This window comes from Pseudorca crassidens, chromosome 5 (assembly GCF_039906515.1).
Source record: "Pseudorca crassidens isolate mPseCra1 chromosome 5, mPseCra1.hap1, whole genome shotgun sequence".
NCBI classification, from domain to species: domain Eukaryota; kingdom Metazoa; phylum Chordata; class Mammalia; order Artiodactyla; family Delphinidae; genus Pseudorca; species Pseudorca crassidens.
In genome coordinates this window covers 32,757,536-32,780,225 of record NC_090300.1, presented here as the reverse complement: position 1 = coordinate 32,780,225, position 22,690 = coordinate 32,757,536, and the positions used below count along the sequence as shown (strand labels likewise).

The 22,690-nt window shown below is 40.7% G+C and overlaps 1 protein-coding gene across 5 annotated transcripts in view; it reads right to left on the bottom strand.

Moving 5' to 3' along the window:
* CEP70 (centrosomal protein 70) overlaps nucleotides 1–14,732 on the bottom strand; it is an 80,818-nt gene extending 66,086 nt beyond the window's left edge. For 4 of the 5 annotated variants that reach the window (XM_067737688.1, XM_067737692.1, XM_067737691.1 and 1 more), the window contains exons 1-3: nucleotides 14,581–14,732; nucleotides 12,887–12,985; nucleotides 12,100–12,202 (exon numbers count right to left, since the gene is read on the bottom strand). In XM_067737688.1, coding sequence (XP_067593789.1) covers nucleotides 12,100–12,108 — 9 coding nt within the window. In that variant the 5' untranslated portion in view covers nucleotides 12,109–12,202; nucleotides 12,887–12,985; nucleotides 14,581–14,732. The remainder of the gene's footprint in view (nucleotides 1–12,099; nucleotides 12,203–12,886; nucleotides 12,986–14,580) is intronic. The other variant, XM_067737689.1, reaches the window with a different exon arrangement.
* Nucleotides 14,733–22,690: the final 7,958 nt, after the last annotated feature.

The window sequence follows — 22,690 nt, the reverse complement described above, 5'->3', positions numbered from 1 at the left end:
GAGAAGTCACCACAATGAGAAGTCCGTGCACCACAACAAAGAGTAGCCAGCACTTGCCGGAACTAGAGAAAGCCCGCGTGCAGCAACAAAGACCCAATGCAGCCAAAATATAAATAAATTTTTTAATTTAAAAAAAAAAAAGAACCCATCTTGCAATGCAAGGGATGCTGTTTCTATCACTGGTCAGGGAACTAAGATCCCACATGCCGCAGGGCAACTAAGCCTGCGTGCCGCAACTAGAGAGCCAAAGTGCTGCAACTACAGAGCCCACGGGCTTTGGTGCCCACGCACCACAACTAGAGAGAAGCCCAAATGTCGCAAGCCTGCATACTGCAAAGAAGAGCCCGCACACTGCAACAAAAGATCCCACATGCCGGGGCTTCCCTGGTGGCGCAGTGGCAGAGAATCTGCCTGCTAATGCGGGGGACACGGGTTCAGAGCCCTGGTCTGGGAGGATCCCACATGCTGCGGAGCAACTAAGCCCGTGAGCCACAACTACTGAGACTGCGCGTCTGGAGCCTGTGCTCTGCAACAAGAGAGGCCGCAATAGTGAGAGGCCTGCGCACCACGATGAAGAGTGGCCCCCGCTTGCCACAACTAGAGAAAGCCCTCGCACAGAAACAAAGACCCAGCACAGCCAAAATAAATTTAAAAATAATGATAATAAAATAAATAAATAAAATAAAAATTAAAAAAAAAAAGATCCCACATGCTGCAACTAAGACCCGACACAGCCAAATAAATAAATAAATAAATATTTCTTTTAAAAAGTGAACAGTGCCTAAAGGACTGTGAGACACCATCAAGCAGGCCAACATACAAACTGTGGGAGTCCTAGAAGGAGAAAAGGGAGAGAGAGTGGCAGAGAGAATATTTAAAGAAATGATGGCTGAAAACTTCCCAAATTTGTTGAAAGATACAAATATATATATTCAAGAAGCGTAACAAACTCCAAGAAATGTAAACTCAGAGAGACCTACAGCAGGAAGTACTATAATCAACCTTTTGAAAGACACAAAGAGAGGATCTTGAAAGCAGCAAGGGAGAAGTGACATATCACATACAAGGAATCATCAATAAGATTACCAGCATATTTCTCAACAGAAACTTTGGAGTCCAGAAGGTAGTGAGATGATACATTCAAAGTGCTGAAAGAAAGAAACTGTCAATCAAAAATCCCATATCTGGCAAAACTGTCCTTCAAAAGAGAGAATAAAATTAAGACATTCTCAGATAAACAAAAGCTGAAGGAGTTCGTTACCATTAGACCTGCCCTACAAGAAATGGTAAAGGGAGTCCTGCAGGTTGAAATGAAAGGACACTAGACAGTAAATTGAAGCCATATGAAAAACTAAAGCTCTCAGTAAAAGTAAATGGCATGGTAAATATGGTAAATACATGGGCAATTATAAAAGCTACTATTATTATGACAAAGATGTGTAACTCCACTTTTTGTTTTCTATATGATTTAACACATTACTGACCAGGGGAGTTTTATAGAAACTAACGTCTGTGGCCATCAATTTGTTATGTAAGTGAATACTGAAACACCCGTGTTTGAGTAAATATCAACAACTTTTTAACTTAATGTATTCATTTGAAACTAAAGCATCCTATTATTTCGTTAGAGTGTGACAGGGAGTATAGCAGGCACAGACAGGGAGTATGCAGGGGAACAGAACATCTATTACAAATACACCATGTTTCACTGCACTTTCCCCTGGAAGAGCAGACTCTACACTATCTGGCAGCATTTTTTTTTTAGTCCTGTGGGGATTATTTCCTCTAGGATATGTTCTTTTATTTTACCTGAGAATTGACAAGGTGGATCTTTGTGCGGGGGCTCTTTTAGAAATGCCACAAAAAGGACCAGGTGCAGGACTACCACTACCTTCACCAGAATGGTGAATGAATGAACTACATTCACCAGTTACCCATTCTCTAGTTACTGCTAACAAAAACTGCTTGTAAGTAATTTTATTCTGTGCCTTAAGGCTACAATAAATTTTAAATGCATTGAATAAACTGAAATTACTCAAATAGAAACCCACTTTCTCATACCATTTTCAAGTTTTCCAGAGGATATTGAAGTTTGCCAGATATTGATTGGATCAATCAACTCCTTTCATACATTATACTCTAATACACAAGTAGGCTTACTTATCTGATGGCCAGTCCTCCTGTCTTCCTTTCCTGTAGATGCTATGGAGGCATCATGAATAGTTGTCACCATGCGGACTAGCTTATCTTTCCATATAAGAATCACGTCTCCCTTCTGTAAGAATGTCATTTCTCCCCACTGTAGATTTTTAGATTTCTCCTTTAATTCGTTTGGTAGACACGATTCTCTCCTATGGTCCCACAAACTCTGGTTTTATTTTTCAACAATATTTCAGATGTGGACACACTGTTGTAATAATTGTCTTAGTAAATATGGTGCCATAAATCAAGATAAGGTTGTAGGACCCATAATATTGTTTCTTGCAGTTTCTTTCCTTCACCTGTGTAAATCTCAAGGTTGCATAGATATTCGATTTCACTTTCACTAACCATCCTGACCAAAATTTCATATTTTGTAAGTTTTCTGGGATTATAGGTTTTGAATCTGAGCCGTCCTCTCCACTTTATGATTGCCTCATCAAGTGATAGTTCTTGTTTGGGTATTATAGATCGATTGAAATTTTGGTAGAAAATAATCCAAAAGAGGTTTAACTTTTGAAATTCTGTCTGCAGGAAGTGGAGTTTCTGAGTTATCATTAAAGTGAAGAAATATCATTATTTGTTCAAACCTTCTTCTCGTCATAATCTTTGGAAAGATAGGTGTTTCAAGTAAGGGATCAACCAACCAATATTCTTTCCAGTGTGACTTTCTTATTTGTCCCACCAAAATTATTAATCCAAGAAACTTCTTCATGTCACTATCAGTTACATCAGTCCATTTTGAAGCCTTATCACACTTTTTATATGATTTTTCATTCTGTTGGTGATACAAGTTTGTCTGAGAAGTGACCAACTCGAAAAAGTAGTTACCAAAAATTAATTGTTATTTCACTAACACTTTGTGGGTTATTACACTCAATAGTTACACCTGACACATCTGTAAGTCTTCTAATTTTCGTGAAATGTTGTCTTCAATCCACTCTTCTGTAGAAGCAAAGGAGCATTCTCCAGCACCATGAGCTTCATTTTCACTTTCTGTATCAGAATCAATCACTAAGGTTTTTTGTCTTTTTGTTGGCCTAATATTCACATCATCTAAATCAGAACTATATTCTGAAGAACTATCATCTTCTGAGACACTAGTATATACGTCACTTGGAAAATCAGAGAAAGCACCTGCATAAATTCACTGAAAAATTCTTCTTTACTCAAAATTTCACAATGCGTCATTTTTGAAAATTTTACCATAATAAAATTGCATTTATAATATACACAAGATTGGAACAAAAACTTAAAGGAGCAAAATGTGAATGATAATGACAATCATAAGTTGTATAAAGAACCTTTGATCAATTTTAAGTTCTAACAGCTTGGCACAGTGATGTTAATTGTATCACTCTCTAAAAACATATTGATACATCTCCAGCCAATAACATTTGGGTAATAAAAGACACATTAATAAGTCTCCAGTCAATAATGTGTTAAGAAACAGATAATTTTTAAAAAAACAATCACTAGTCTAAAAGCTAATATTATTGTAACTTTGGTATGTAATGTCACATCTCATTTTCCACCTAATTTAGGAGACTAGGGTCTTCCCTGGTGGTGCAGCGGTTAAGAATCTGCCTGCCAATGCAGGGGACATGGGTTCGAGCCCTGGTCTGGGACGATTTCACATGCCGCGGAGCAACTAAGCTTGTGCACCACAAATACTGAGCCTGCGCTCTAGAGCCTGTGAGCCACAACTACTGAAGCCCGCACACTTAGAGCCTGTGCTCCGCAACAAGAAAAGCCACTGCAAGGAGAAGCCTGCGCACTGCAATGATGAGTAGACCCTGCTCTTCGCAACTAAAGAAAGCCCACGCACAGCAACGAAGATCCAATGCAGCCAAAAATAAAAATAAATAAAAAATAAATAAGAGACTAAATTAATTTAAAATAATTATTAATTTATGTTTTGGGGCACACATGTATAAAGATGTAATTGTGCAACATCAACAACTAAAAGAGGTGGGGGAGTGTTATAATTTATAATGTTAAATGTAATCTCCATGGTAACTGCAAAGAAAACAGTGATAAAATATATAGAAAAGGAAATGAGAAAAGTGAAGAGAAAAACATTTCACTACAAAAAAATCAACTAAACACCAAGACAGTAATACAGGAAATGAGAAAAAAAAAAGGCCATAAGATATTACTAACAATAGCAAAATGAGAGAAATAATTCCTACCTATGAGTAATCACTTTAAATGTAAATGGGTTAAACTCCTGACAGATTGGCAGAATGAATTTAAGAAATCCAACTACATGTATCTAAAACAGGACCCACTTTAGATCCAGCAACACAAAGACGTTGAAAGTGAAAGGATGGTAAAAGATATTCCATGAAAATAATAACCAAGAGAAAGCAAGGGTAGCTATATTAGCATCAGACAAAATAGACTTTAAATCAAAAAAGGTTACTAGAGACAAAGGACATTACATATTAATAAAAGATTCAATACAGCAAGAATATATAACAGTTACAAACACTTATGCACTTAATAACAGATCACCAAAACATATGAAGTAAAAATTGACAGAATTGAAGGAAGAAATAGTTCTACAATAGTAGTTGGAGACTTTAACACCCCATTCTCAATAATAGATATAACAACCAGATAGAAGAAAAGTAATGAAACAGGAAGAAAAGTAATGAAACAGGATGTGACACAGTAAACCAACCAGATCTAATAGATTTATAAAGAACACTCTGGGGAATTCCCTGGTGGTCCAGTGGTTAGGACTCTGAGCTTCCACTGCAGTGAGCATGGGTTTGATCCCTGGTCAGGGAACTAAGATCCCACAAGCTGTGTGGTGTGGCCAAAAAAAAACCAACAAAAACACTCTACTGAACAACTACAGAATACACAGTCTTCCAAGTGCACATGGAACATTTTCCAGGATAGACTACATGTTAGGCCACAAATTAAGTCACCACAAATGGATGAAGTTAGAAATCAATAACATAAATAAAAAATTCATAAATTTATGGAAATTAAATACAACACGTTTGTAAATAACCAATGGATGAAAGAAGAAATCACAAGAGAAATTAGAAAATACTTAAGATATTAATGAAAATGAAAACACAAAACTTACAGGACACAGTGAAAGTAGTGCTAAGCGGGAAATTTAGCTATAAAAGTTTACATTAAAAAATGTGAAAGGTCTCAAATTAACAACCTAACTTTACAACTTAAGAAACTAGAAAAAGAATAACAAACTAAACCTAAAGCTAGCAAAGGAAAGAAAATAATAAAGATTAATTAGAGCAGAAACAAAGGAAATAGAGAATAGGAAAGCAATAGAGGAAGTCAATGAAAGACAGCTGAAAAGATCAACAAAAATGACAAATGTTTAGCTAGATGAACAGAAAAAAAGAGAAGATTCAAATTATTAAAATCAGAAATGAAAGTGGGGACATTACTATCAATTATACAGAAATATAAACTATAAAACAATACTATGAACAATGGTATGCCAACAAATTAGATAACCAAAATGAAATGGATAAATTCCTAGAAATACAAAACTTACCAAGACTGAATCACAAAGAAATAGAAAATCTCAGTACACCTATAACTAGTAAGGAGATTGAATCAGTAACCAAAAAACTCCAAACAAAGAAAAGCCTTGGACATGGTGGCTTCACTGAGGAATTCTACCAAAACATCTCAAACTTTTCCAAAACATTAAAGAGGAGGGAACACTTCCTAACTCATTCCTGGAGGTTAGCATTACCCTAATATCAAAACCAGACAAAGACAATACAAGAAAAGAAAACTAAAGACTAATATTCCTTATAAGCATCAATGCAAAAATCCTCAATAAAATAACAAGTAAACCAAATTCAGCAGCGTATTAAACTATACGCTATAACTATAAACTATAAACCATTTCCAAGTGGGAGTTATAGTTGGAATGTAGGAATAGTTCAACATATGAAAAGAAATCAATGTATTACTCTACATTAATGGAATGAAGGAAAAAAAATATCATCTCAACTGATGCAGAAAAAGCATTTGACAAAACCCAACACCCTTTCATGATAAAAACACTCAACAAACTAGGAATAGAAGGAAACTAACTCAACAAAAGCCATATATAAAAAAGCTACAGTAAACATCATACTCAATAGTGAAAGACTGAAAGCTTTCCAAGATGAGGAACAAGGCAAGGATGTCCACATTCATCACTTCTTTTTTTTTTGGACTATAAGTGCTTTACAATGTTGTGTTAGTTTCTGGTGTACAACATAGTGAATCAGCTATATGTATACATATATCCCCTCCCTCTTGGACCTCCCTCCCACTCCACCCCATTCTCACCCATCCAGGTCATCACAGAGCATGGAGCTGAGCTCCCTGGGCTATACAGCAGGTTCCCACTAGCTATTTTACACATGGTAGTGTATTTATGTCAATCCTAATCTCCCAATTCGTCCCACCCTGCCCTTCCCCCCACCATGTCCACATGTCCATTCTCTACAACTACATTTCTATTTCTGCCCTGGAAATAGGTTCATTTGTACCATTTTTCTGGATTCCACATATATGAGTTAATATACAATATTTGTTTTTTTCTTTCTGACTTACTTCACTCTGTATGACACACTCTAGGTCCACCCACATCTCCAAAAATGACCCAATTTTGTTCCTTTTTACGGCTGAGTAATATTCCATTGTACATAAGTACTACATCTTCTATATCCATTCATCTGTCATTGGACACTTAGGTTGTTTCCATGTCCTGGCTATTGTAAGTAGTGCTGCAATGAACATTGGGGTACATGTGTCATTTTGAATTATGGTTTTCTCTGGGTATATGCCCAGTAGTGGGATTGCTAGATCATATGGTAGTCCTATATTTAGTTTTTTAAGCCACCTCCATACTGTTCTCCATAGTGGCTGTATCAATTTACATTCCCACCAACAGTGCAAGAGGGTTCCCTTTTCTCCACACCCGCTCCAGCATTTATTGTTTTTAGATTTTTTGATGATGGCCATTCTGACCGGTGTGAGGTGATACCTCATTGTAGTTTTGATTTGCATTTCTCTAATAATTTAGTGACGCTGACCATCTTTTCATGTGCCTCTTGGCCATCTGTATGTCTCCTTTGGAGAAATGACTATTTAGGTCTTCTGCCCAATTTTTGATTGGGTTGTTTGGTTTTTTGATATTGAGCTCCATGAGCTATTTGTATATTTCAGAGATTAATCCTTTGTCCGTTGCTTCGTTTGCAAATATTTTTTCCCATTCTGAGGGTTGTCTTTTCATCTTGTTTATGGTTTCCTTTGCTGTGTAAAAGCTTTTTAAGTTTAATTAGGTCACATTTGTTTATTTTTGTTTTTATATTCATTACTCTAGGACGTGGGTCAAAAAAGATCTTGCTGTGGTTTATGTCAGAGTGTTTTTCCTATGTTTTCCTCTAAGAGTTTTATAGTGTCTGGTCTATTTAGGTCTTTAATCCATTTTGAAAACTTTTGTGTATGGCATTAGGTATGGTGTTCTAATTTCATTCTTTTACATGTAGCTGTCCAGTTTTCCCAGCACCAATTATTGAAGAGGCTGTCTTTTCTCCATTGTATATTCTTGCCTCCTCTGTCATAGATTAGGTGACCATAGGTGCATGGGTTTATCTCTGGGCTTTCTATCCTGTACCATTGATCTACAGTTCTGTTTTTGTGCCACTACCATACTGTCTTGATTACTGTAGCTTTGTAGTATAGTCTGAAGTTGGAGAGCCTGATTCCTCCAGCTCTGTTTTTCTTTCTCAAGATTGCTTTGGCTATTCAGGGTCTTTTGTGTTTCCATACAAATTGTAAAATTTTTTGATCTAATTCTGTGAAGAAGGTCATTGGTAATGTGATAGGGATTGCACTGAATCTGTAGATTGCTTTGGGTAGTACAGTCATTTTCACAATATTGATTATGCCAATCCAAGAACATAGTATATTTCTCCATCTGTCTGTGTCATCTTTCATTTCTTTCATCAGTGTTTTATAGTTTTCTGTGTAAAGGCCTTTTTATTCCATGTAGAATTGGAAGTTCTCACCAAGCAATTAAGCAAGAAATAGAAATAAAAGGCATCCAAATTGGAAAGGAAGAAGTAAAATTACCTCTATGTGCAGATGATATGATTTTATATGCAGAAAACCCTAAAGAATACACACACACACACACACACACACACACACACACACACACAGAAAACTGTTAGAATAAATGAATTCAGCAAAGTAGCAGGATACAAAAATCAACATATAAAAATCAGTACATTTCTACACACTAACAATGAATAACCCAAAAAGGAAATTAACAACTCCATTTACAACAGCATAAAAATGAATAAAAACGGCAGTAAACTTAACCAAGGAAGTGAAAGCCTTGTACGATGAAAACTACAAAACATTGCTCAAAGAAATTAAACAGACATAAATAAATGGGACTATATCCTATGTTCATGGATCATAAGACTTAATATTAAGACATCAATACTAACTAAAGCAATCTACAGATTCAGTGTAATCCCCATCAAAATCCCAATGACATTTTTTGCAGAAATAGAGAACCCATCCTAAAATACATAGGGAATCTCAAGGGACCCTGAATAGCCAATACAATCTTGAAAAAGAAGAAAGAAGCTGGAGAAGTCACACTTCCTGATTTTAAAACTCACTGCAAAGCTATAAAAATCAAAACATAGTGGTACTGGCATATAGACAAATGGAGGAGAATAAAAAGCCCAGATATAATTCCCCACATTTATTGTCAAATGATTTTCAACAAGAGTGCCAAAAATCCAAAGGGGAATGGTCAGTCTCTTCCTCTTCTGGGAAAACTGTAAAAAGAATGAAGTTGGATCCTTACTTAAGACCATACACAAAAATTAACTCAAAATGGGGCTTCCCTGGTGGCGCAGTGGTTGAGAGTTCGCCTGCCGATGTGGGGGACACGGGTTCGTGCCCCGGTCCAGGAAGATCCCACATGCCGCGGAGCGGCTGGGCCCGTGAGCCATGGCCACTGAGCCTGCGCATCTGGAGCCTGTGCTCCACAGCGGGAGAGGCCACAACAGTGAGAGGACCGCGCACCACAAAAAAAAAAAAAAAAAAAAATTAACTCAAAATGGATCAAAGATCTAAATATAAGAGTCAAAACTATAAAACTCTTAGAAGAAAACATAGGGTAAAAGCTTCACAATCCTGGATTTGGCAATGCTTTCATGGATATGACAGGGAAGGCGCAGGCAACAAATGTAAAAACAGACAAATTGGACTTCACAAAAATTTAAAACTTTTGTGCATCAAAACATATTGTCAACAGAGTAAACAGGCAATCCATGGAATGGGAGAAAATATTTGCTAATCATTTGTGATAAGGGATTAATATCCAGAATATATAGAGAATTCCTGAAACTCAACAACAAAAATTCTGATTAAAAAATGGGCAAGGAACTTGCACTTATCTAAAGAATATATAAAAATGCCCATAAACACATGAAAAGATTTCAATATCACTACCCATTAGGTAAATGCAAATCAAAACTACAATGAGATACCACCTCATACCCATTAGGATGGCTACTATCAAAAAAACAGATAGTGAGGATGTTGGTGAGCATGTGGAAAAATTGAAACCCTTGTGCACTGTTGGTAGGAATGTCAAATGGTACACCTGCTGTGAAAAATAGCATGGTGGTTCTTCAAAAATCTAAATGTAGAATTGCCCTTACGATTCAGCAATTCTACTTCTGGGTATATTCAAAAGAATTGAAAGCAGGGTCTTGAAGAGATATTTGTACATCCATGTTCACAGCAGCACTATGCACAATAGCTAAAATGTGGAAGCAACCCAAGTTCCATCAAGAGATGAATGGATAAGCAATATATGGTATATCCATACAGTGGAATATTATTCAGCCTTAAACAGGAAGGAAATGTTTACATATGCTACAACATGGATGAACTTTAAGGACATTAGCTAATCTCAAAAAAACAAATGCTGTATGATTCCACTTATACAGAAAGTAGAATGGTGGTTGCCAGGGTCTTGGGGGGATGGTGAGTTATTGTTTAACGGGTATAACGTTTCAGCTTTACAAGATGAAAAGAGTTCTGTGTGCGTCTACAGATAGAGCTAGGATACTTATATCTGCCTGTCTACTGAAAGCCCTCAAACAGTGACTGACTCAGTATCCCTAGAATACAGATTATGATCTTGAAATGCTATTTCCTTCTTTAAAAAAACAGAGTTTCTTGAAGAAATGATGATTTCAGATTTGGGACAGAATTGATTTAAGATATCAGACAACAAGGAAGCTATTAAAGACTAGTAGGGTCATATCAAAAGGATAGGCTTGAATAGGCTCCCCCCAGCCAAAGATGAGACCACATGAGCTTTGATAATAATAACTGCAATGAACTGAAACACGTAAAATGTTTAAATTCATGACCTCATACTGATATTAGATTTTTAAAAAGAATTGTCTCAAAAACAAAACAAAAAAGAATTGTCTTCAGAAGATAAAAAATCGATTCACTTTCTCAAAAATTGGTAAATAAATGGAAAGAATCAAACACTTATGCTGCCTTTCCTAAAGGAATTGTACTGCTGCATATTCAAATGATAGATAAAGGACTAATATTCCAACTAATAAGTAAAAAAGCCACGATAGAATACCACTATTTTGCAACCTTCAATGAACAGATATAGGCATCAAGTACAAACAGGTGCTGAAAACACAAAGAGAAACAATGCGACATTCCACACCTCCTATGGTCTTGGCAAACACCACCTAGAGAATTACCAAAGGGATTGAATCTGAGTCTGATCCAGTCTTGGATCCAGCTACTAATATACAAGAATTACCCAGGGCAGAGAAACATAATTAACTGTACATGAGTGTGCAATCTGCAAAATCCAGACTGTAGGGTATACACGTCAAATGACCCAAGTTCTTCATCAGATAAATTGTAAGAAAAGAAAGGAATAGGGAGAAAACCTACAGATTAAAAGAGATTTTTTTAAAAATGTAATGACAAGACTACATTATAGTGCTGAAGAATACAGATTTATGAAAAAACTTTTTTTAACACAAGGAAGCAATTACTATAAAAGTCAGAAGAATGGCTACTAATGGGAGTACACGAGTAGTTGTAATTGGGATGGAGCGAAGTTTTAACACAGCTAGCACGGTTCTTCACCCTGACCTAGGTGGTATCGTCTTTCAGTAATTCATTAAGCTACACATTTTTATGTATGTTCTTTTGTTTGACTTCATAATAAAAATTCATTTTTTAATAAAAAGATTTTGTTAAATAACAATAAAAGCAAAAGGAAAGGAAATACTAACTAAATGAAGGCTGGTATAGCCAGAATGCCTAGGTTCGAATCATGGATTCTGCCACGCAACCAAGAAAGTACTAATCTCTGTGCCTCAATTTCCTTATCATAAAATGAAGATAATAAAAGTACTTAGCTCATAGGTTCTTGTGAAGATTAGGAAAGTTAATATAGAAAGGACAAATAGAACAGTGCCTGGCACACAGAAGTGGTGATCAGAGTTGGTGACCAGCTATCTGTGTTATCTTAAAAAGTTATTTAACCATTCTGGGCTTCAGTTTCCTTAATTGAGTTTAAAAAATCTGATAGGAGGGACTTCCCTGACAGTCCAGTGGTTAAGCCTCTGAACTTCCAATGCAGGGGCATAGGTTCGATCCCTGGTTGGGGAACTAAGATTCCCACATGCTGTGGTGGGGTGTGGCCAAAAAAAAAAAAAAATACAGTATCTGATAGGATTATGAGGAGGTCAAAATATACATATAGTATTCCACAATTAGCAGATCCTTTCCAGTCTCTCAACATCCAGAGAGAGTTATCTGTCACATCAGACATACCTCAGTCATAGCACAGTCCTCTTGCACTTTTCACCTGGTCATTCAAGTTGATCTCAATGAAATGATCACTCAGTGACTCTCATATCTGAAACTGGATCTTCATCTAAGTTTCAAAAAGATAAAGAGACCCAAATCTTAAAAAGTTCATCTCCTAGTAAGAATGGTCATGTGTTATTCCCAGAACAGGCATCTGTCTTACTGGTGGTAACCACTAAACAGAAGCTGGAACAACTGAATTAGCTAATGGACTCCGATGCTCACCACCACATGCCTTCACCATTGTCTTCTTTCCCCTTATCTTTCCTGTCCCCGCTCTGTTGAAACATTTACCTGGGAGTCCAATTCTATCATCATCTAGCATCAATTCTGATTCTGGCTTCAAAGGTAGAATGTGGGAAGCAGTCAGCCTTGAGAGCAAGCTGCAGACATACCATGCATGCCGCCGCTGCTCGAAGGGACTGTGCCTACTTGTTCCCCTCCTTGTTCCATTCCATGGGAGATAAATCACCAGGGCCCAGAGATCAGAAAGAATGTAAAATGAGACAAGCAAAGCTGTCTCCCCCCTGCACGTGCAGGTTATTTTTGATGCTTCTGGGTTTATGGGTTTCCTCCCAGGGAAGTTAACCTTGAGCCGAGACAGTCTGTAGATAATGTAAACCACCATCTGGCAACCTTCCTTTTTCTAGTCTATATAATCTGCCACTGTAGCATAATAAAATTTGCCTTGCAACCATCAGTTGTCTTGGTCCTTCTGACCCCATTCGTCGGTGCTACTTCAGTTCCTTACCCCTTCCCTTCTGACCGTGGGTGGTGAAATCCTCTTTCTCTGGCTGGTCTGCGGCAGTAGAATAATTCTCACAGGCAGGCGTACTCTCAGACGATACCACTGAACACAAAAAGCAAAGGCAGGAAGAACAACTTTCACAATTTCACCTGTGACCAAGCCCTCCTTTTCAGAAGTCCATACTGTGAAATTAATGTGCCAATAGTTTGCAGCTGCCTTTACCCCACTACAAGCTGTAACAGGACATAGGTCTGGAACTCTGAGTCAGAAGAGACCCAATGCTTCCCAAAGCCAAAGCAGAAGGTGCAGCTTGCTTTAATCAGTGTCATAACACACCTAAAGTAAGACTGTGAGAATAGGAGTTGCAGGGTTGGAGTTCATTTGTACACAGCATAGAAAGCCAAGTGCATAGAAGCAAAACACATTTCTATCTCCTTGCACTGAGATCTCCCAAGAGTCCTTTGGTAACTTGCCCTTTATAGGTCTGAAGCCCCTGTAACATGCACCATAAATTAAAATGTAATTATTTTTCACTACTTTGGGGGGGGGGGGGAACTGTAAATAAAGCATGGCCAGTAGCTGTTCTTTCTCAAGTGAGTCACATCAAAATGTGCAATTAGCTTTCTCAAAAGTACGTATTTCACTTTACTGCAATAAATGGAACATCCAATGCTTTCAAAGTCTCTATTGTCTATTAAATGCAAAAGCTCTATTCCAAAAATATGCCAACATGCTGTTTAACGTTCCTAAAAAGAACTGAATCTACCGCAAATAAGGAAACGGAATTAGTACTGGATCTCATCTCAACCAAATCATTCTGCCCCGCGAGAGGTTACATAAAGGGTCAGAACACGCCTCCAAGCAGAAGCTGCGGGCAAAACCCTAGTCAGCCACCTCTTCCCCAAAGTGGGGCGGGGAAGGCCCGGGTCTACTTGGCAATACCAAAAGTAAAACAACACAACAAAACAAAACCTCATACAGAGGACTGAAACCAACAGAGGTAATGCGTGCCCAGTGTTTAACATTATCACGGTTAGAAAATAAAGTGGTACAAAAACCTGTTTGGTCTGCGTGTTACGGGTCTCTTAGCCTTGCAATATTTTCACCTCATTGATTTTCTTAATAAAATCAAATTAGGCTCCGCATAAAGAGGCCCCTCCGATTCTGAAATGGTCCTAATAAACCGGAGAAGGAGATACCTACTCTACCCGTCCGCGGAGCCCCCACCTTTTGCTACGGGCCTTCACTAGCCAAGCGACCTTCTCAGACACCTTGACAATTGCAAAGCGGAGCGGGTCGGCCCTAGTGGACGCTTGGGAACGGAGTAACTACAACCTATCCAGAATCCAGGCTGCGCCGGCAATCATTCCACGCTTCACACTCACTGCCTCATCTAACCTTCTCAACCACCATATAAGGCAAGAATTACCAGCTGTGTCCTACAAATGAAGAAACTGAGGCGCCGAGACGTTAAATGGGAAGCCAAAGATCACAAAGGGCGGGAAGCCAGACTTGAACCAGGTTTCTCAGGTCACCCCGCTCCCCCCGGCCTTTACACTGGGATTTTCATTGCTCCTCTCTGGGAACCCCAGCAAGGGTCAGTCTGACCACTCGCAGGGCGCAGGTGTGGTCAGTTCCCGGGATTCCTCAGGCAGGGGCTCCAGCCGCCGCTTCTGTAAACCCCAAGAGCCGCTCACCTTACTCAGTCGCCGCCGCTCACCAGCAGCGCGCCCAGCCCCGCCGGCTCAGCGGCCTCCGGCCCCGCCTCTGCGACCGTTACCACGCCGTGGGAGGCCGGCCAATCGAGCCCGAGCGCGTCGAGAGGCCTACCTCTGCTCTGGCTTAAACGCCGGAGCGATTTTCTCGGACCGCCCGGGAAGGCTGGGCCTGCCCCGCGCCCTCTGGTTGGCTCCGCTTCTGCGGGTGGGGCCTAACTTTGACTTAGACCTGTGTGTGCCGGGCCGGCTTTGTCGTCTGCGCCTGCGCACTTCCATTGCAGCTGAAAATAGGCTCTGGCTCAAGTTGTCTCTCTCACTTACCTGGATCACACACGCACGCGCACGCACGCGCACACGCGCACACACACACACACACACACACACACACACACACACACGTCGTGTCTGCTAGCTCCTGCGGGTCACGTCAGCGTGTTCTCTATGTTCAGGACCTGGCTGAGCGGTGCAGCGCCTGGCATTTGGAGGACGCAAGTAAGTGTTTGTTGATGACGTTTTACCCTCCCATTAAACATTTTCCAAATCTCCACGAAGTGTCAGGCCATACATCGAGCTCCAAAAATGCAAAAGTGTCTGGCTGGAGATGTTCAAAATCTAGTTAGGGAGATAGGTATACACCCTGAAATTAAGGTGCAGTGTGATAGGCATGATCAGAGAAAGGTGTCTAGGGCACAGAAGGGAAAGAAAAGGAGGATTTACCTAGGTCCCTGAAGTCTTCCTCGACCAGTGCGTCTCAACCCTGGCTGCACATTAGAATCACCTGGGGAGCTTTGGAAACAATGTTCAGACCCCAAGTTAAGTATATCAGAATCTGCTGGGTAGGACCCAGGCATTGGTAGTTTGTAAAGCTCCCCAGGTGATTCCAATGTGCAGCCAAGGTAGAGAACTACAAACCTAGAGAGATGCATAAGAAGAATGATTCTGAACGGTGAAGAGTTCCCCAGCAATACAGATAGGAAAGGCAGAAATGCGTGGCGGGAGAGGGGGTTCAAGGACCTACAGCACAGAAAGAATTCATTGAGAGGCAAAGTGATAGATCAGAAGTGTTTTATTAGAGTAGGACGCTTGCGAGGCTTACAAGCTGGTGGGCAAGGGAATGCCGCTCCGAGAACTTAGTGGGCTACAGTTTTATAATCAAAGAAAAAGAAGACCACCTTCTTCCTCATTCTTGAGTAGATATCAAGCTTCCATCATCAGTTCCACCTCCACATCAGGTGGAGGAGTTTTCTTGTCCCCACATGGTTGAACTGGGACTGTCATGGTGCAATGGAAATGAGCAAAAAGGCAGTAACATATACTAAAATATGATAAATCATCTCGGGTTTCAGTATAATGTCACCTTTTCCTTATATTTTTGTTTTTAGTGTGCACAGAGAAGCATGTCCTAGGAATCGTTAATTTACTGACCTCACTGGGCAGGATGTGTGTCTCATGCCACCACTGTTTTGTTTTGGGGCAAGTCATGCTTCTGTTGCATGCATGGTTTTGTTGCTAAGCAAGCCTGCTTTCTTGAGTGATCATTAACTTACAGGGGTCTCCCATACTTTTTCCTTACAATTCCCTAGTGGAGTTAACTATTTAATCACCTACTTTGGCCGTTTACTCTGTCCCTATCAGTATTTAGAGAAAACTTCATGTGCAAATTAAGATAATAACTACAAAGCACGTTATTATAATGCCTAGTTCACAAGTTCTCAGTAAACCTTACTTTTTTTTTTATCTTTCTGTAATTAAACCTAGACTTCTTTGGTACAGCTCATATCTGCCCTCCCCAAAAACCTAACTCCCAAAGCATTGGCCAATATAATGGGCTTCCTGAGGAAGCTGAGGAGCATGTTGAATCATTGGAGAATCAGAGAAGGAAGGCCTTTAGCAGGTGTGCTAAGGAGCTGGGACTTTGTACTGGAGGCGATGGGGAACCATAGATGAGTTTTCAAAAGGAGTATAAAATGAAAAGGCTTTTGTTTGGGTCTTTTCAAGCCTAACTTTCTTGCATCCTGATATATAAGTAAAAACTGTAAAAAAAAAAACCAAAAAAAAGGCGGGGGGAGGGCTCCACAGTGTACAAATATGATCAGTGTTCTTTTTCTCCACAAAAGGAAATCATCTCAATCCTCTCTGTATCACCTTAATAAATTCAGAATCTACAAATAGGGCCCCTTCCCACCTTTTTCAAAAACTTATAGCAGGTTAAGCGATCCAAAAATTCCCAAAGGAAAATCCAGCTGTGACACACCTGAAGGGAAGGCCTGGTGGCCTTTGTCATTGCATCTGATAGCCACACGATGTCACTGTTCGCAACCTGTACTTTCCAATTGGTCAAATGATGCAAGTCTGTAGCACAGCAGGTCCCACAAAGGCCAACAGGGATCTCCCACGGAGGGCATGGTGTCTCTCACAAGGAGGTCTCAGGGTCACAGCTTTTAGGGTTCAACTTTCAGGCCCATACTCAGCCTTCTTCCAGGCAGCTGGAGCCACTATGAGTTTGATCTCTGTGTCTGTCTGCCCCATGCAAACATGTCCTCACCCCACCGCCACCCCCTGCCCTTTCCATACTTAGCTATTCACACTAGCCTGGTTGGCAGATTTTCATTTTTAACACTTGGAACACAAACAGTCTCACTGCTTGACTTTTCCAGGGTAATATGGTGACTTACCCACTTTTCTGAGTGTAGCTGCCCTAATTATAGCTAGGAGGCCAAACATCATTGGTCAATTAGGATTATCTGCCTGCAAATAGAATACAAAATCTGATTTTAAAAAAAAATCTGATTCAAACTGTCTTCTTAAGCAATAAGGAAATTGATTATCTCACATAACAGGAAGTCCAGGGGCAAGATAGACTTTGGACTTGTTTGATGCAGTGGTTCAACAAGTTACCAAGACAAGTTATTGGAAAGTACAGGATATCAAGTTTACCAAGTTACCAAGGAAAAGTTTACCCTCTGGGGTGGGTGCTCCTTGAGTCACATGGATTACAAGAAGGAAACATGGCTACTTGGGTAAAATTGGAGTTCTGTAAGGATCAAGAGGAAAATGGACGCTAGACGGATGATCACCAGTATCCTTCACAATCTTCAAAGCAAAAAAGGCTGTTTATTCTCTAATTCCTAACAATAGAACCTCTCTCCCATCACTCCTGGATTTTGTATGTAGCAAGGGGAGGGGAGGAAGCTCTAGAGCACTGTCCTCCAAAGGAATCCCTTCTTCTGAACCCCTAAGGCTTTTCTAGCATCTCTCTGCCAGAAAAGGAGAGGGCCCTGCACACAAGTTCAGCCTTTAGGTCAGCATCCTGCTGCACTGGTCTCAAGAGTCTTCTGTGGACCTCATCTACCCACCAGGATTCTAATGGTTCTAACACTCATTTAACATTCGTTCATTTACAAAAACTTATTAAGCACCTGTTACGTACCACGGATTGAACTAGATACGTTCTACGGTGGTGAGTAAACCCACCCTCATGGAGCTTACAGTATAGTTGGCAAGAGAAATATGGAATACAAATAAGCATATAATTATAATAATTGTTATGAAGGAAGAGAATAGGGTTACATACAGGAGACCTCCCTGAGGAGGTGACATTTAAGCTGAGATCCAAAGCCAATCTTCATTTCGTCGTACTGCTTTCCTCTGTGTTTTGACTTCCCAGTATAATTTTTTTAAGGTTTTATGTATGTATGTATTTAATATGGCTGCATCTGGTCTTAGTTGCAACACGTGGGATCTTTGTTGCCGTGTGCATGATCTTTGTTGCAGCATGAGGGATATTTTAGTTGCGGCTTGTGAACTCTTAGTTGCGGCATGTGGGATCTAGTTCCCTGACCAGGGATCAAACCCGGGCTCCTTGATTGGGAGCGCAGAGTCTTAGCCACTGGACCATCAGGGAAGTCCCCCGCAGTGTAATTTATAGCCTACATTAGCAATTAAAATAGATCTATTTCTAAATTTCTAAACTGATTCTCAAATTTTCTCCTGAGTATAGAACTATCAGGTGCCTCCCCACAATAAGAAGTATAGCAAATATGAATGGCATTTGGTGAAGAATTCTTGCAGATTCTTCGACTCACAAGTCTTTTAGACTTAGAATCCTTTATTACACTAATACATTTGCTCTGCCTCCCCTGGGGAGGTATGACCTATGGGGACATGGATCATACCTCACTAATCTTTTTCCAGTACCTAGCTTAGTCCCTGGCACATAGTAGGTGCTCAATACAGTGTTGAACTATATTGTTAAATCTGAGTCAGATTTATACAGCAGCATTCACCTTCAGTAGCCATTTTCCAGTATGAAAGACAATAAGCAAACAGCTCAGGTAAATATATTAATAACAAATGCTTAAGAATCCATACAGCATAACAACAGTTAAATGAATTGAGCCCTTACAATGTGTCAGGCTCTGGGCTAAGCACTTTCATTTTCTAACTTGTTGACGCTTCACAACTTTAATGTAAGTACCGTTATTATCTTTGTTTTACAAATGATCAAATTAGAAAATAGAAGTTTAGAGAAATGACTTGCTAAGGTCACACTGCTAGTATGTGGCTGAGCCAGGATCCAGGATCTGAAACCAGCATTCAGGCTCCATGAACCAATGGGCATCTGCTCTACTGTAAGATTGGTGTAGGCACTTATTCCAACTTGCAATTATTTCACCTGTCTCTGTATTAGTTATCTATTGATGCATAACAAATTACCCCTACTCATAGCAGCTTAAGCCAAACATTTATTACCTGGAAGTTTCTGTGGGTCAGGAATACAGGAGTAGGCTAACTGCATGGTCTGGACAGACTCTTTCGTGATGGTGCACTCAACGGGTTGGCCCGGGGCTAGAGTCATCTCAAGGTTCAAGCGGACTGAAGGATCCATTTCCAAGCTCACTCACGTGGTTGCTGGCTGGCCTTAGTTCATTCCTTGTCAAGTGGACCTCTCCACAGGCTGCCCGAGTGTCCACATACATAGCAGCTTCCCACAGAGGAAGTGATGAAGAGAATGTGTGAGCACCTAAGACGGAAGCTGAAGTATTTTTTATAACCTGATCTTGGGTGTGATATAGCATCACTTCTGCTGTATGCTACTGATTGCACAAACCAACCTTGCTAACACTTGGACAAGGGCTATACAAGGATGTGGATACTAGGAAGTAGGGAGCTCTGGGAGCCATCGTGGAGGCAACCTACCTCGTTGCATCCGTTTGCTAATTTTTGTGACTGTCTTCTCCACTAGAATGTAAACTTCACGGGTGGGGAAAAGCCATCAGTGATTCTCGTTGTCATATCCCCTCACACGCTGCCTGCCATATAAGAGATTGTCAATGAATAGTGAATAAATGTGATGATGGTGATACTGTTACTGAATTAAGTTGTATGGACCCTACTCAGGCCATAGCCCGGCCAAGGCTCTCTGCCTTGTCAGGGGAGGGTTCTTTTTCCGTTTGGGTTCGAGTGAATAATGAAACAGAAGCTGAGATGAACACAGCACAGGCTTTATTCAGTGGCCAAAGAATAGAGAAGCGGGGAACTAAGTTCACAGATCATCTTCTCACCCACCTGGCAAGAGGGCTGTAATGTTAAAGAGTACTGTAGGGCTTCCCTGGTGGCACAGTGGTTGGGAGTCCGCCTGCCGATGCAGGGGACACGGGTTCGTGCCCCGGTCCGGGAAGATCCCACATGCCGCGGAGCGGCTGGGCCCGTGAGCCGTGGTGGCCGCTGAGCCTGCAGGTCCGGTGCTCCGCAACAGGAGAGGCCAAAAAAAAAAAAAAAGTACTGTAAAGACAAAGGGAGGAGGAGTGAGGCTAATGATAGGGGGGCATATGCGTAAGTCTACCAGGGAAGGGGCAGGGCTTTTTCCAAAGGAGTGGCATACCACCCGTTTTGATCCTTTTTGTTCTATAAAGTCCAGCCCTGGTGGCTGGTAGGGTGTATCATTTAATATGCTAAGGTAGTTAAATCAACATATAATGAGACTCAGGGTCTGTTGTAGGTCAGATTCATCACCATCTTGGTCCCAGCTGGTTCCCTCTGTTTTTTTTGTTTATAGATTCCTTTCTTATCTCTGGACCCTTTAACTTAAAGATTTAGGTAAACTCGTGCTAAAGGTGGGGGGTTGAAGGGTTGTGAGCAGAGACCAGGATCAGCTCTGGCAACAACAGGAATTCCAAAGGGTGGCTTCCTATAATCCCGTCCCGCTCTCACACAAATTCCCAGTTGCCATGCATGGTACCATGTAAATACTTTTTTAAGGCAGAACTATATCATGCCCTAAAACATGTACTCATGTATATAATTTCTATATAACTATAGAAGGTGGACTTGGAAGCAAACACACCAAATCCATGAGAACGTTGGCCTTTGGGGAGGAGAAGAAAGTAATGGTGCTGTGGGTGAAAGTCAGGTAGGGCTTTGTCTTCTACTGGGATTTTTTTTTATTGAGCCAATATTTAACGATGGTCAATTCTGGGCGGTGGGAATATGGGTATTTTTCTCTGTACTTTTCCATATTTTTAAAATTTCTCAAAATAAACTAGATATAGATTTCTAGTCTTAAGCAATTGGAACATGTGCCTTGGAATGATCCTTAGGCACTTAAAAAGTGCCTTCCTTTGGCTCTTTGCTCTAATTAAGGGTGTATCTACAAACCCCGCTCTCCAGATGACTCAGACCAAAACCTATTTCCTCCTGAAATTGTCAAACTTTTCTGGTTTGAAGTTCTACAAAATCACCTTGGTTCGCTGCTTCTCCACTTTCTGTGTTTTGTGTAGATAGAGCCAGAGCCTCCATGGGCTGAAGGAGAGAGACCCAAGCAGCAGCAGCAGCCTGGCTGGCAACAGGAGGCTGTGGTTCCTGGCACTGGTGCTGACATACAATCCTCTGAGGCCATAGTCCTGGACCCCGGGCCCGTTTGAAAAGCACTGGTGCCTCTTCCTTTTACACACAGACAACAGTCACGCTGGACCAACACTGGAAGGGTGCATGGAAAGTTTTAAACCTGTAGGTATCAGATTATGCAACTTTTCCCTTTTTTTGTTTTTGTTTTTTTGTGGTACACGGGCCTCTTACTGCTGTGGCCTCTCCTGTTGCGGAGCACAGGCTCCGGAGGCGCAGGCTCAGCGGCCATGGCTCACGGGCCCAGCTGCTCCGTGGCATGTGGGATCTTCCCGGACCGGGGCACGAACCCGTGTCCCAAACCCGTGTCCCCTGCATTGGCAGGCGGACTCTTAACCACTGCGCCACCAGGGAAGCCCTTTCCCTTTTATTTTGATGTCCATTCATGCTGTTTAAGTAGTAAGTTCAGAAAATCAGTCAATCCATTAACAATTTCCTTTTCCAATGGAGGCCCGACGAAAACATGGACTATTGTGAATGAAAGCACTTTTAGCTGCTGTCTTAACATAAATCACTGACTTCCATGGGCAGGTTGGTGAGAGGCAGCTTAAGAGGTTAGAGCAACATTTAGGTACTTCTTGGGTAACAAGAAGACACTCTGAGAGTGGAAATAAAGTCAAAAGCAGGATCAGCCAGATGAGTACGTTTCACACTCAGTTCAATACCTTTCACAGTATTTTGTTCAGACTTTATTTCTTTCCATGACAATCCTGTTTGATAACAAGCAACTATTCCTATCTCCAGTGTCCTGGACCCAGGGAATGAGTAGGTAGAAAATGCAGCCCAAACTGGTGTGTTCCTTAATTCCAGGTATCCCAGAACCTATACCCAAGGAAGAAACAGTGGCACAGAAGAAGCCAGTGGAGAAATCTGACTGCCTCGCCTATTCTGGGGACAGACTTGGGTACACTTCACGAGTGGGCTGACCCCCACTACATTCTGGGGCCCCTGGGAAGAGGGGCTCCCCAGGCCTCTAAGACAGGACCTATATTTCTGTTCATGCACAATTAATACTTTTCTAATAACAGGCCTTGTTAATATGAACTTTTCAAATCCCACAGGCCTGGCTCCACAACTTCTGAAGGGCTTTGGGTCTCTCTGCAAAATGGGTGTAAGTATAATCACTGGACTGTTGTGAGAACGACAGGCAATGACACACAAGGCACAAAGCAAGCATTCGATAAAT